We start from the raw sequence: 16,644 nt of genomic DNA on the forward strand, positions 1-16,644 counted from the left end.
CAGTCCTCAATCAAATCGTCCAACCCATGCTAGCATGGAAAGCGGACGTTAAACAATGATGATGATGATTATTATTATTATTATTAATGATGATGATTATTATTATTATTAATGATGCTGATTATTATTATTATTAAAGGCGGCGAGCTGGCAGAATCGTTAGCATGCTGGGCGAAATGCTTAGCGGTATTTTGTCTGCCGCTATGTTCTGAGTTCAAATTCCGCCGGGGTTGATTTTGCCTTTCATCCTTTCGGAGTTGAGTACTGGAGTTGATGTAATCGACCATCCCCCTCCCCCAAATTTCAGGCCTTGTGCATATAGTAGAAAAGATTATTGTTATTATTATTATTATTATCCACTTGGCCAGTATGCTGATTGTTTATTTATCAGATTCACAGCGGATAACTGCCATTAGTTTAGAAATAAAGGTTCAGAAAAATTATAATCGTATTAACTTACTGACATTTAGATAATTAATGTTCCTACCCACTTATTCTAGTGATGAATGTGGACAATAAATATTACAGTTCACTACCACTGTCACTGTCATTGCCACCAGCACCAGTACCACCACCAACAGCACCAACACCACCACTGCTACCCTCCCACGGTCACTGCGACTTCCCACCCACTGCTAACACCACCACCACCACCACCACCACCACCATCATGGTTTAATACCTGCCCTACCATGTTCAGATCATTCATTGACCTGGAGGTGAATGAATGCTCTTAGCCAAGAACTGCCCCTGTAGTTATTTCACTACAAAGAGAGAATTTTGTGGTACCTTATCCTGGCACAAAACCAAATTTCATCTCACCACCCACCCCATTCCTTCATCTCCCACCCCAACATTTTTATTCATATCTCCACCTCTCACATCCCTTCATCACATCATCACCCACTGACTCCCTACCTTCCATGTTTCTTCGTCTCACCATCTGCCATGTTTATTTATCTTCTGATCACTCATATTCCTTTCTCTCACCGTGTGTCATGTCCATTCCTCTCATGCAACTCCCATTACATTCCTCCATTTTATTCAGGGTCTTAGCAGCATTATAGGCCCTGGGGAATTATCAGTGCACAGGGTCCTTATAGTATTTACTTATTGATGGCAAGACATATCGTACATAGATCAGAATTGAGCCCCTAGACCCATGAGCTGCTATATCTAGACCCACTACCTAGTGTGCCCAAATCTTAAGACAAGATAGCATTGATCTTACCATCCATCGTATCTCAGCATCTCACTCCCATAATATTCCTTTATCTTACCGCTTGTCATGTTCCTTCATCTCTCGTCTTCCACAGTCCTTCAATGTCTGGCACTAACAACAAAAAAATAAGAGATAAAAAACTAGTCAAATGTTTTGTTATGTGAAGCAGGTTTTTACAATTGGATACCTTTCCTATTTTCAACCACTTTTAACAACAACAACAACAATAATAATAATAATAATAATAATTTCCTACATAGGCACAAGGTTAGAAATTTATTGAGCCTAAGGAAACAATCAGTCATATCAAACTCAGTATTTAACTGGCACATTATCTTATTGACCTTGGGAAGAAGAGGGGTAAAGTCAACTTTGGAGAAATTAGTACTCAGAATGTAACTAAATACCGCAAAACACTTTATCTGACTCATACAGATGTAGATATGATGATGATTTTGTTGTTGATGGTGATGATGATGAGGATGATGATGATGATGATGATGATGATGATGATGATGATGATGATGAAATGTCTGTGATAGCTCTAAATTACTACCAGCACTAAGACATGCCCCTCTCTCTCAGCTTGGGCATTTAAATAAAAACTGACCAGTTTGAAAGAGCTTGTTGCACTCCATGTGATGTGTTTGTTATTGTAGACAATTTTACAGAATTTATCTATTTACAATTTATATATTTACAATTTATATATATTTACAATTAAATTGTCCTGCTAGAGTAACATGGAATTTTAAAAATTGTTCTACTGTTCTATTTTCACTGAGTAATATAATTAAATTACAATCATATTGATTATATTGATAAATTTCCTTATGATTCACCTACAGATTGAATTATAAGTTCTCAAGTTTGATAACTATGGAAACAATATACATTATTATAACACATGTTTTAAGGGATGGAGGATTGGCAGAATTGTCGAAGCATCAGAAAAATGCTTTATGATATTTGTTCCCATTCTTTATGTTCTAAGTTCAAATCCCAGCAAGTTCGACTTTGCCTTTTGTCCTTCTAGGACCAATAAACTAGAGTACCAGTCGAGTACTAGGGTTGATTTAATTGATTTATCCCACCCCTAAATTCTAGATTTTTGTGTCTTAGAATCAATTATTATCAACATACTTATAATAGAAACTTTCTTTTATACACTGACAGGAGTTAATACTTGCTGTTACAAAATTTTCCTATTTCTAATCTATTTTTCTTGTAGAATTAGTTTTATTTGTCAAATAATTATTACCATCTTACCAATCATTGTAGTTCTCTTTTCCTTAATGTACACAGTTTCTTTGTGTATTTCTCAATGTTCATTTCTAAATCTAACCAAGAAGATCGAATTTCCATTTTATTTTATCTCTACTGGTTTAACATAGATTTACATAACACATTTACTCTTCTTTAAGACTTTTGTTAGTGTATTTCTGCTGGAATACATTACTTTTGTCTTAATTTTAAAAATAATGAAAAATTTATTAAAATACCTATCATTTTTAAGCTGGTGTTTGGAACATAAATTAACATGAAATTTTGATGGAAGTTTTTAATTTAGATCTCCTTAAAATTGAGAATTCATATCATAAAACTAGGGGTGGTCTCAGGTGTGTTATTCAAAAGGGTTAAACTTGTCATGTCAAGTTTTATTACTACACATATACCACCACCACCAGATACATCACGCTCACACACCCATACACAAACACACACTCACACACAAACACATACTCACACATACACATATCTTTACTATCAGCAGTAAAGATATAAGTTCCTTAAACATTTCTTTGTAACCACATAATTGTCATCAGGTTCACCTTCATAAGTTTTCAAATTAGCAATATCCTTAGTTGTTTAGGGTGGCAGGCTGGCAGAAGCGTTAGCACGCCAGCGAAATGCCTAGCGGTATTTCGTCTGCCATTACGTTCTGAGTTCAAATTCCACCAAGGTCAACTTTGCTTTTCATCCATTTGGGGTCGATTAAATAAGTACCAGTTATGCACTGGGGTCAGTGTAATCAACTTAATCCATTTGTCTATCCTTGTTTGTCTATCCTTGTTTGTCTCCTCTATATTTAGCCTCCTGTGGGCAATAAAGAAATAAATATCCTTAGTAGTTTAACAGAATGTACATTTTCTGTTTCAGTGCTCTTTGCGCACTTGAAAGACATGTAAAATATTCCAAGTGATTCTATAGTATGCTCTTTGGTTATATTATCTCTATATCATATGCTGGCTTCATGCCAAAATTTGAAACTATTATCTGTATATTATATATTTTTCCATTCACAACTTACTCAAGTATAACATTTTTTCTATGCTACAAAATGCAATACAAAAAAACCCTAGTAAATCTGATGAAAATTAGCTCAAGATGAAGTTGGTAATACAATGAGGAAAATATGCATCTCTTTAATGAGGTAAATCATAATGTAATGGGAAAAAAATTGATTCATGTCTACAACAAAGAAAATAAATACCAAATGGTTATTTAAAATATCTAAAATATAGTGTGTTAAAAATCATGTTTGTGTTTGTAATTTCACACATGCTGTTAGGTCTATATATATTGTATTTTAATATTTAGCAATATATCTTCATTACAGGTTAAGGAACAACGCAGGCAAGTGGAGGATAAATTGGCAGAGTTAGAACTTCTCCAGTTGGGGAAGGAAGAGATGAAAGAGATAACAATTAAGGGAGGTCATGAAGGGGTTAAGAAGGTGGCAGAGTGGCATTCAAAGATGGAAACCTTACGTTTGAGTCAAATGAAGCAAACCCGTCAAATATCAAGATTACAAGAACAGGTAATATGTCTTATCTTCAGAATCATTGTTTTGATGTTCACTTCTCCATGTTTGTATGGATCATTTACGAAACTTGTTGAGGCAAATTTTCTATGGCTCGGTGCTCCTCCTGCTGTCAAACCTCACCTCTTTCTAAGTAAGGTAATGTTTTCCTTAGTCCTTCAAACAACGAACAACTGAAAGGCTGGATGTGTTTTCACTAAGCCAACTGATGTTGATGTTTTAACCATTTGGTCTATGCTTTCAAAGAGGTCTGGAATCAAAGAAGAAAATCTTTTATCACTTGGAAACAAATAAAGGTTCATTACACAGAATAATGTTATTTCCATGAAATTTTTAACATCTGAAAATGCTCTTGCTCAATCCAACATGTTATATGATAGAAAAATTACGGGTTATTTTAAAAGATAAAATTGGTTATATGGAAAATAAAATAAAATTAAAATATGTTTACACTCACTGATACACAACAATAATGTTTCCTTCACATATTGTTGAATATAATAGTTAGTAGAGCAAAATGCCTTGAAGTATTTACAATATATACAGAGAAACATTTCCTTTTCTTTTACTTGTTTCAGTCATCTGATTGCGGCCATGCTGGAGCACCACCTGTAGCTGAGCAAATTGACCTCAGGACTTATTCTTTGAAAACCTAGTACTTATTCTATTGGTCTCCTTTGCCGAACCGCTAAGTTTCAGGGACCTAAACACACCAGCATCAGTTGTCAAGTGATGTTGGGGGGACAAACACATGCATATCCATACATATATATTTATATAGATGTTTTCGATCTAGTTTGGATTCTTTGCCATCAAATTTGAATTCTTTGCAATCGAATTTGATGGCAAAGAATCCAAACTAGATCGAAAACATCTATATATATACACACACACACACACACACACACACACATACACACACATATATATATATATATATGGCGGGCTTCATTTAGTTTCCGTCTACCAAATCCACTTACAAGGCTCTGGTCGGCCCTAGGCTTATAGTAGAAGACACTTTGCCCAAGGTGCCACGCAGTGGGACTGAACCCGGAACCATGTGGTTGGTAAGCAAGCTACTTACCACACAGACACTTACTGGTCTTGGAGGGCCTGCAAAGGTTATGGGCACTGTTCCTTCCTTCAGATTCAGCAAATTAAGAAATGATATGTATTTAATATGTAACAGAATAGGATGCAGTGGACATTGTGAATGTAACTTGGTGCTCATTATTCTATCTCTCAATTTTAAGCATGATAATTATCAAGGACATTCTTAGATAAATGCTCAACTTGATAAGCAAAAGAGAAATACCAACTTCTTATGGTTACTGAAGCTACTTTTGTAACAGATTTCATTTCTTTTTTTTTTTTTTTGACTAAAAAGAAGTCTATTTGTATATTTCATATAATATTTTCAATACTGTCAGATATTTCTTTGTTTCTCTTTTAGATATCACTGCATGAAAAAACCATAAAAAATCAAGAAGTGGCTATAGCTGATTTAGAACATAAAAATGTAAAGTTATCTAAAGAATTTGAAAAGCATCAACTTGACTGGGAATTCCGAGAGCAAGAGTTAGAAAGGACAATAAATAATTTGGAAAAACAAGCTTCAGATTTTACTTCTGCAACTGCACAGGTAAGTATAGTAACTTATTAGTTTTCTTTGAATAAATCTCCAATGTTTGCTTATCAATTTGTTTCCTCTGGTCATTTTCCTAAATGGAAAATTATTGCTTTAATAAGTTAACTTCAGATATTAAACAATAAAACATTAGGCCTTTAGTTTGTTTTAACATTCATTGCAAAGGCCATGCTGGAACATAAGCTGAAAATAGCCCTAATAACTGATGTATTCTGGTCATGGGTTTCATTATCAAAATATTTTGCAGTTTATAAACACATGTACTGTAAAATGGATATTTTACATTATAAACTCTGTATGTAAATTTCAATGTGTTTTGATGCCCACACTTGTAGCATATATGGACAACTGAAAACAGTCTCCACATAAAACTTCTAAAAGTGCTTCTAAAGTCTGTTATTTAGCATGTCTGTTATTTTTATTATATTATTATATTTATATTATATTATTATATATTACATGTTATATTATATTTATATATTATTATATTTATATAATGTCTGCTATTTAGCATGTTTACATGTCTGTTATTTTAGCAAACTTCAAATATTTTTTAAAAAATGGAAGAGGCAAAAAGAATGATTTTATCACTATTTCTCCATCAAAATTTGCTATTGACTAAATTCTAATGACTTCCAGAGTATTCGCATTCTTGACTTTTCTGAATCTAATTTAAGCTTTATTTTCACTGCAAATCAGTACTTTACATATGAACAGATACTGTTTTTTTTTTTTTAGCAAGGCCTAGTATATGAGGTGTATCAGTATGGTTCTCATAATTGGAAAGTAAACCCATACAAAATGTTGCTGATCTATATTGCCCCATCTACTTTGTTCATTTCATAAGGTTGACAGACAGTTCTGAAACTGTTAATGAATCCTGTCAGTAATATGATTGGATGGTTTCACAAAACAGAATCTCATTTTCAATTACATCAGTTTCATACTTGTCAATCTGTAACTGTATCAATATCTGGTCCTAGAGCTCTACCTTTTCCTGTCATCTTGATGGTATGTTCCACCTCAAATTTAAAAATTTTTGGTCTATTAAGGTTTGATGGTGAGGGCTTTTCAGGTTTTTCATCTTCAAATAAGTCTTCTGTCCATCTGGTAAGAGCTTGGCAGTCTGACTCCTGATCACAGAAGGCAAGCAACATAATAGTTTGGAGATGAAAGCAAACTATTTTTTATGAAAAAGTGATTCAGTTTATGTCATATATATTTAGTTGAAAGATGTAATTGAAATAAATTCTTTTTTTTTTTTTTAACTTTTAGTTTAATAAAAACCTTGGTAAACTGCCAGATACTTCCCAACCTGTGGCTGTTCAACTTGAGAATGCTATTGCTACTATAAAACAGAACATGAAAGAAATATCTGACACCAAAGCTCAATCTCAAGTTCTTAAAAAGGTAAGAATGGTTTAGAAATGAACATTCAATTCAAAATTCTTAATAAATTCACATTCTTGATTTTTATACTTTTCTTTCCTAAATATTATGAAGTAACTCGCTTTAGGAGTCTGGCTGAGGTTCTTCTCTATCATATCTCATACATGGTACCATCTTGGTTATTAAGAGAAATTGCTTCATTCAAGACATCTAAATCAGTATAATTTTAGATGTTTAACTCACCAATTTCAGCAACTGCCATTTGATTTTTGTAACATATATGGCTAATGTTTATATAGAAATATAATGTAATTTCTAAGGGTAGGATATTATAGGAATGGCCTCATATCATAGCTTGTCTTCAATCTTCACTAAATAGATATTCCAGTTAGTGGCAAATGTAAATAGTAATGGAAAGCATGTATTAGCTTATGTCCTCAATCTCCAGTTAAGGAGGGGTGTGTGTGTGCATAACTGTTCCTGAGACTGTTTATATGGTGTTAGGCAGAATGAGAATGTAGGTAATAAATGAGGCTTTTTTTTCATGATATTAAATGAGGTGGGATGAGGATTTAGTTATGAAGCTATTAAATACTAATTGACTAAAACTAGCTGGTCACATTTGTCAGTATTGGGGGTGGGTGTATAAATGAAATGCCACTTTTTGATTTCCCAAATGATAATGAATGAATTATTCTCTTCTAAAGGTCAATAGGGCTGAGGAACCATGTCTTCCCATAGTGGTGGTAAGGGTTTTCAATAAGTGGTAGTGAGAGGAGGGTGAGTTCACTAAGGCAGCTAAGGTTGTGAACATGACAGTAGATTGTGCTGTCAAGTGTATTGATGGGGGTAGAAGGTTGTGCATATCATCTGCTTGCTGTGTGTTATGTAGTTATTTATTTTAAAACAGTTTGTTGGTTAGATATACATGAGATCATCTCATGCAAAATTTAACTCAGAGATGTTTGCCATTTGAGATTATAGATATGTCTGTCTAACATGCATGTATCACTGATAGAACAGGGACTGAGAGAGAAGGTGGGATAAAATGAGAAATAATATAATGCTGAAAGAACATTCTAAAAACAGGTTTTATTAAAATTAGAATATTATTAAAATTACTAATAGAAATTAATTCTTACTTTTAAATTTATAATCTTTCATTCCAGTAAACAGTAAAAATATAACCTTTGTATTTCATTGTTCATAAACAATTTCGATGTTGATGGTGATTTATTTGTCTTTGAACTAAAAATTATTCAATTATTTTAATACTAATTTAGAGAGTTGAACAACTGCAAGCTGTAGCTCAGGAGGCTGAAGCAAATCTCATTGCTAAAGACAAACTAATTGCTGAGATACGGCTTCAGATGCCAGCTACTGTGGATCGTGATATTTTCCTTAAAAATCTCAGTGTATCAAAGAATAAGAAGGCAGAATCCAATGAAGGTCATTTTGAAACCCAGCAAGCTATTAAAGTTGCCCATTGTGCTGTTTCAAGTCTTAAGGTTAGCAACATTGATATTTTTATTGCATTAAAAACTGAATATAGCTTATCATCATCGTTTAACGTCCGCTTTCCATGCTAGCATGGGTTGGACGATTTGACTGAGGACTGGTGAACCAGAAGGCTACACCAAGCTCCAATCTGATTTGGCAGAGTTTCTACAGCTGGATGCCCTTTCTAATGCCAACCACTCCGAGAGTGTAGTGGGTGTTTTATGTGCCACCGGCATGAGGGCCAGTCAGGCGGTACTGGCGACGGCCACGCTCGAAATGGTATATTTTACGTGCCACCTGCACAGGAGCCAGTCCAGCGGCACTGGCAATGATCTTGCTCAAATGTCTTTTCACGTGCCACTGGCACAAGTGCCAGGAAGGCGATGAACGATCTTGCTCGAATGTCTTTTCACATGCCAGGAAGGCGACGAACGATCTTGCTCGAATGTCTTTTCACATGCCAGGAAGGCGACGTTGGTAACAATCATGCTGGTGCTATTTACGTGCCACACTGGTACAGGTGCCATCTCGATTTCGCTTTCGTTTGCCCCAACAGGTCTTCGCAAGCCAAGTTTAGTGTTTCTACAAATTTAGTTCAATTCCGATTTCACTTGCCTCAAAAATATTGACAACAGACATTTACAGTTGTTATAAAAATATTCTTTGTAAGTATCATCTAATGACAGAATTTAACTAATTGATAATGGAAATAATTCCATATTTTTAATCTGGTTTCTATTTTTAGGCAAGGATCCAGCTGAAAGAAGAATCTATAAAGAATCTTCAAGAGCTTTTGAAAACTGCCCATGAGGATATGGAAAAAATGACCCAAAAACATTTTGAAGAATTGCAGTCTATGCAGTTAAAAATGCAAGAGAATGCTGACAGATCTTATATTAAGTTTAAAGAAGCAGCTACAGAACTGGTTAATAAATCTAGCAAAGATGAAGCTTTTAAAAAGCAGGTAAATATTTTGTAAATAAGATGTTTTAAAGGAGATTCATATATAAGTCCTGCCAACAGCAAGTATATGTATCATGCCATTACTGATATCCACATTTTGCCTGTTATCAGCTAATTAATATGGTCTTCTTTCTAGTCAAATAACTTAATGAATTAGCTTCATATATTATTACTGTATATAAAGAGTACAGTAAAAATTGTGAAGTTTTCTTAGAGAATTTGTGCACTGCTGTAAAATTTGTAAAGGAGTAAGTCATATCAAAATTGGTTATTAATAAAGCAGACAGGTGTAAGTACAGTTTTGCTTTTGCTCTAATATAGACATTTTCAATCAAAGCTTCCCACAACTATTCAAAATTACCATACAAAAACAATGCACTGAATGTGTGCATTTATACTTTCTTTTGCTTATGGTTGTCCATTGAATTTAATGTAAACCATATTCTCCTTCAGTTGAGGATGCTTTGATAACAGAACATCCTAAATCCTCTGTGTACAGCTTTGCTTGTAGAAGGGACATATGAATGTTTGGTTGGAATGTCTTAGTATTAATCTACATGCATGCCTCTTTTCTCACTTCTGGTAGAGTTTAAGTGCGTTTCTCATTCAGGTTTTCATCCACCTCACTCAGTAGTGAGAATTCTGTAGAGGTGTCTTCAGTTGGTCTTTGAGCTACTTCTTTGGTCTTCCAGCCAGGCACTGACCATTGTGTAGAGGATCCTTTTGGAGAGATGTGAGTCAGACATACACATTACATGTCTGAGCCAATTCAGTTGAAACTTCTCAAGTATGGTTTTGATGTTGCTGGTGTTGTTACACTCAACCTAGACACATACTCAATAGCTTAAACCAATGATTATATAGACAAGTGATGCACGTAATCTACTCTAAAATTCAATTCATACATTATGTATCAAATTGCACCAAAGGAATATTTAGGAGACTAAACTATTCTGCTTCAATTGTTTCTCTCTGTGTTTAGATTTCACACACTAATAAGCCATGTGTAGTGACAATTACCTTACATTGATCGTATCTATCTTGTGTACTTTGTTCTAACAACTGGTAAGTCTTTGAAATGTATAAAAATATATTCCATGATAAATTGGATATAATATGCTTTGGCTCTATAAGGAACAGTATGGTTTCAACTCTTGGTGGAAATTATGTGTAATGTATTAGTGACTTCCAAACATAAATCTATAAATCTATTGGACTTTCTGATACAGAATTAATTTATAAATTCTGTAGTGAGTGTATTATGTAATATTAATATAGTTTTGATTATCAAACCAAAAATTATAACTAAAACAGTATTATATCTGACATTGAATTGTAAATTATATTTTAGTGAAATTAATTATTGGTTTCTCTTTTCCTTCACTTCAGATGATACATATGTCTGCCCTTGAAGATTTAATTGCTGAGCGAGATGGAGCTATGTCTGGTCTAGTAATTCAGATTAAAACTAAAAATGAAGAAATCTTGGCTCTACGTGTTAAACTACAACAGATAATTGGAGAGAAAGACCAAGCTAAGGAAGAGTGCGTGTAACTGGTTAAATTTTTTGTAAATTTCTTGTATATTATTTAATGAAGCTTAAAATAATTTTGAAGTTGTATTTGCTTGGCAAGGGACTTGATCTGAGATTATGTGTTGAAACTGAAGCAACTACATAATGTAAGAGACCTGTTAGCTGTTTCAAAACACATATCATCATCATCAGCATCATCATATATTCATGTTCCATGGGCTAATGTTCATGGCATGGGTTGATTTGTTTGACAGGATTTGATGCATTCTTTGAACTGCTTCATGCTCCAGTGCCTGTTTTGGCATGGTTTCTACAGCTTGGTACCCTTCCTAATACCAACCACTTTACAGCATGTACTAGGTGTTTTTCACATTCCATTGCACAAACCATTATATTTATTTCTGTTTTATTTCTTGATAATATTGTTTCTTAAAAAAAGGCGGCGAGCTGGCAGAAACATTAGCACGCCGGGCGAAATGCTTAGTAGTATTTTGTCTGCTGTTATGTTCTGAGTTCAAATTCCGCTGAGGTCGACTTTGCCTTTCATCCTTTCGGGGTCGATAAATTAAGTACCAGTTACGCACTGGGGTTAATTGACTTAATCCCTTTGTCTGTCCTTGTTTGTCCCCTCTATGTTTAGCCCCTTGTGGGCAATAAAGAAATAAGAAACATTAGCACGCCGGGCGAAATGCTTAGCAGTATTTCATCTGTCTTTACATTCTGAGTTCAAATTCCGCTAAGGTTGACTTTGCCTGTAACTTAGCAGTTCGGCAAAAGAAACCGATAGAATAAGTACTAGGCTTACAAAAAATAAGTCCTGGGGTTGATTTGCTCGACTAAAGGTAGTGCTCCAGCATGGCTACAGTCAAATGACTGAAACAAGTAAGAGTAAAAGAGATATATATACACACACAGACACACACACATCTACCAAATCTGCTCACAAGGGTTTGGTTAGCCCAGGGCTATAATAGAGAACACTTGCTCAAGGTGCCATGCAGTGTGGGACTGAACCTAAAACCATGTGGTTTTGAAGCAAACTTCTTCACCACACAGCTACATCTGCACCAATTTTACTAGATTTATATTTTTGCTGCATTTTAAGGTAGGAATATGTTATACTTTAATTGATTAGGTTAGTGCCACACTGGTTTACACTTCATTTGAATAAACAATTGCTGAATTTTATTGAAAATGATTAACTTTAATGTGTTGTAGGTTGTTAAGAAAACATGATGCAGAATTATCAGAGAAGAGTAAAGAACAAAATATGTTATCCCAACAAGTTAGAGAGCAAGAGAAAGAAATTCAGATATTGAAAGAAGAAATTTCCTGTGTAAAAGAAGCCAACAGCCGAGCATCTAATGCCAGTGTGGCGAAACTGACTGAACAATTAAGGAATCAGTTATTGCAGAAAGAAAATCAAATTCAGGTTAGAATTTTTATTTATCAAATTTAAAAAAAAAAAAAAAATGGAAGATGAGTTAAAGATTCATTGTTTGAAGAATTGAAGACTATTGTTAAGAAAAAAAGCTTTGAATATAATCCACTGTTTATGTAGATAACATTCTACCTCTTTTGATAGTTTCTTTTCATTTTTTAAACAAAATTTGTTTGATAATGTGTTGTTTTGTTAAGGCATCGAGCTGGCAGAAACGTTAACACGCTGGGTGAAATGCTTAGCGGTATTTCGTCTGTCTTTATGTTCTGAGTTCAAATTCTGCGGAGGTCGACTTTGCCTTTCATCCTTTCAGGGTCAATAAATTAAGTACCAGTTGCACACTGGGGTTGATCTGATTGACTGGCCCATCCCCCACTCCCCCAAAATTTCGGGCCTTGTGCCTAGAATAGAAAAGAATATGTGGCTTTGTGTATAGTCTTGATTAATATTGTTTTTCTGCTCACTCAACAGTAAACTTTCCCTCAATTATAACTAAATTTAAAACTGATCATTAGTCCTTTGAGTCAAGTTATATATGTTAGATAATTGTTAGAGTTATTAGAACATTGGATAGAATGCCTTACTGTATTTGTTCTGACTCACTGTACTTGGGGTTTCTTTCTTTTGGAGTCAGTGAAAATGTACTAATGCAAGACGATTGGCAGTAGTGTTGGAATGTCAGACGAGATGCTTTGTGGTAGCTGTTCTGGTTCTTTGTATCCTGACAGTAACACTTTCAGTGACAGTGTTGCTGAGCTATATTGGCTGTAAAGCAGTGATCTGTTCCTTGGACAACATTGTGGCCTGAAGAGAGGAGTCTTGCATGCTTGGGAAACTGCCAGACTTATAGAATCCTTGACCATGCTTGCATGTACATGTGCAGATACATGATCAGTATTGACCAATAGAGGCTCTAGTAGAATAAAAATATCCAAGTAGCTGAGATAAATTATTAATAAGTATATAATTTATGCTGTTAACCCCATCTTAAGAAATGAAGGGATCTTTGTGTGTACATGTAAATATTGAAAAGGTCACCATTTTTAAAGATGAAGTTATTATAGTCTGAGAAATTATAATTTCAGTTTTTTTATGTTTTCTTATCTGAGTAAAATTTTTCCTTTTGTTAGGCCTTGAACAAAGCATTGTCTAAAATTCGCACTGATTTGCTGGAACAAACAGAACTAACTACACAAATACAACAAGCAGGGAAGCAACAAGAGGCACAAATAAAAAAGAAAATTGATAAGCAAACAGAAAATTTGTCTGTAAGTATCATATTTTAATTTATGGTTCCATGGGTCTGACTAAGTTTAATGAGGCAGATTTTCTAAAACTACATGTCCTTCCTGTTGCCAACCCTCACGTGTGTTTTAGCAGATTATTTGAAATGAATGACACTGCTTGTATGACAGTGACAATTGTTTACAACTATTATGTGATGTCAAGCAAGGAAACAAATATACTCTCTCTCTCTCTCTCTCTCTCACACACACACACACAATGTGCTTCTTTCAATTTCCATCTACCAGATCTACTCACAAGGCTTTGGTTGGCCTGTGTCTATAGTAGACACTTCCCTCAGGTGTCATGCTGTGGGACTGAACCTGACACTTCCTGGTTGGGAAGCAAACGTCTTAATCATACAGTCATGTCAATGCCTCATCTAATTCAATTATTAAAAATGTGAGATATTAATGTGAAGACATGGTCATTAGTTTGTTTCATCCATCACAATCAAAGACAAGAAATGGAAACAAAATTGAAGGAAGAAGGAAAATACAAATACTAACACTAATAAAAATGTTAATAATAAAAATAATTACTTAAAAATATTTCAGAGTGAAATTGAAGAAATTCGAAGCCAAAATGAAAAACTGAAAACAGACTTGAAGAAAAAGCATGAGCGAGAAACTAATTTACAGTCTGAATTGGGACAATTGCAGGAGAAACTTGGTAAGGTTTAATTTAATAAATTTTTAGAAAAATATTAGCTTTAGCTCTGTGTTGTTGATGCTGTTGTCTTGCATCTGGCCAGCTCTAAAAGAGTAGAGCTATGATCAAAAAACATTTGAACCGTAGTCATTCTGTTTTTTATGAGAGCTATCTAAGGACTATAATATCTAGTGTGTTCCTCAGGACAGTGAGATGTGATTTAAGGGAGATTTGGCTGTTGTTTCTAGCAAATTGAGTGACCACTTACAGGTTCCCTCCTTGATACATCTTGTTCTAAATAGGCATTGGAAGTTGTGATATTGAGGAATAGATAAATATTTTGTTGACTTGCTGTAGAGAGTTGAATTCTTTCAAGAAAGTCTCTCTCTTCACCAAACATACCTACTGTAGCTATTGTCATCAAGTTAATGCTTCTGAAAACTGATATAAGCATTGGTTCTATGAATCTCTAATTTATGCACAAATATTAATTTATAGATTTGCCAACTTTATTGTTAGAAAATCTCTTTATCTGTATGTGCATAGTGTGTGTGTGTGTGTGTTTGTTTGTGTGTGTGTAAACTGACAACAGAAGTGTCCTTTTTTTTTTAAGCCTGTTTATAGAATATTATAATTATTAATGTAATTACTGTACTGCAGATTATTATATGATTGAAGTGATTACTGTACTGCAGATCATTATAACCATTACTGTACTACAGAACAGTCATCAAACTATTTTTGTACCATGGACTGGTTTTATGCAAGACAATTTTCCCACAGATCATGGATTCACATATGTAACAAAACACAATAAAATGCATAATATATAATTTAATTATTACATTTATAACACATATAATGTAAAAACGCCCTGCTAATTGTGATGGTCAATAAAATAGAAGTAAAATTTAAAATCAGATGCTGATCCATGTCCTGGTGATTGGGGACCCCTGTTGTGGAGTACTTATAAGAATTACTATGCTGTAGATAAGTGGTTCTCAACCATTTTTAACCTATGGACCCCTTCAATCCTTATTTTATTTGGGTGGACTCTCACAGCCATTCGATGCTTAAAAAAAATCTCATTATATTTTTAGAATTAAGTAGTATTAGGAATTGCATAAAAAAAACTAAATATATTTGGCATATTGAAGAAGTATAAGCAATTTGGAGCCCCCTATGGTCATATGGACTCCAACTGGGGTCCATATGAAAAGTTGGTTGTTGTGTGGAGGCACATGGCCTAGTGGTTAGAGCAGCGGACACGCAGTCGAGGGATCACAGGTTCGAATCTCAGACCAGGTGATGTGTGTGTTTATGAGCGAAACACCTAAGCTCCATGCAGCAGAAGGTAACGATGAACTTCTGCTGACTCTTTTGCCACAACTTCTCTCACTCTTTCCTCCTGCATCTAGCAGCTTACCTGTGACGGATCGGCATCCTGTCCAGGTGGGGAACCTATACGCCAACGAAACCAGGAAACCAGCTCTTATAAGCCAGGCATGTTATGAGAAGGAACAAACAACAACACTAGTTGTTGTTCTGTAGACTCTTATAACCATTACTAACTGTTGACTATTATATCTATTACTATATTATAAGCTGTTGTAACCATTATTGTTTTATAGACTATTCTAACTATTAATGTACTGTAGATATAGTAATTACTGTACTGTAGAATATTATAACCATTACTATACAGTAGATATTATTATAATTACTGTATCGTCATCATCATCATCATTTAATGTCCGTCTTCCATGTTGGCATGGGTTGGGCAGTTTGACAGGACCCAATGTACCAGAGGACTTCATTGAGCCCTAAAGTCAGTTTTGGCATGCTTTCCACAGCTTGATTCCCTTCCTAATGCCTACTGCAGACTATTTATTACTATTATTACTGCACTCAAAGACATTATAGACATTACCATGCTATTGGCATTATAGTAAAACCAGATGACACCATGCCGTCAAAAATGACAGCTAATTGTAGTATTTTATATATAAAAAGGGTACAGAAAGGTGAAAAAAAAAAATCAAACAGTGCTTCAACTGTGTGTGTGTGTGTGTGTGTGTGTGTGTGTGTGTGCATATATATACATTTATATGTATGAGTAACACAGTCTGTAGCGAATGCATTTTCTATACTTTGTCACAGCCTGCTTCCTTCCTTTTTAATTGTGTCT

The 16,644-nt window shown here is 34.5% G+C and overlaps 1 protein-coding gene across 1 annotated transcript in view; it reads left to right on the forward strand.

The window, feature by feature from the left end:
* LOC106870974 (centrosomal protein of 290 kDa-like) overlaps positions 1-16,644 on the forward strand; it is a 92,127-nt gene that overhangs the window by 72,587 nt on the left and 2,896 nt on the right. The window contains exons 35-43 of the mRNA XM_014917224.2: positions 3,843-4,043; positions 5,500-5,688; positions 6,970-7,104; positions 8,367-8,591; positions 9,329-9,547; positions 10,936-11,090; positions 12,299-12,512; positions 13,652-13,789; positions 14,363-14,477. Coding sequence (XP_014772710.2) covers positions 3,843-4,043; positions 5,500-5,688; positions 6,970-7,104; positions 8,367-8,591; positions 9,329-9,547; positions 10,936-11,090; positions 12,299-12,512; positions 13,652-13,789; positions 14,363-14,477 — 1,591 coding nt within the window. The remainder of the gene's footprint in view (positions 1-3,842; positions 4,044-5,499; positions 5,689-6,969; positions 7,105-8,366; positions 8,592-9,328; positions 9,548-10,935; positions 11,091-12,298; positions 12,513-13,651; positions 13,790-14,362; positions 14,478-16,644) is intronic.

Source organism: Octopus bimaculoides, chromosome 2, assembly GCF_001194135.2.
Source record: "Octopus bimaculoides isolate UCB-OBI-ISO-001 chromosome 2, ASM119413v2, whole genome shotgun sequence".
Taxonomy (NCBI): domain Eukaryota; kingdom Metazoa; phylum Mollusca; class Cephalopoda; order Octopoda; family Octopodidae; genus Octopus; species Octopus bimaculoides.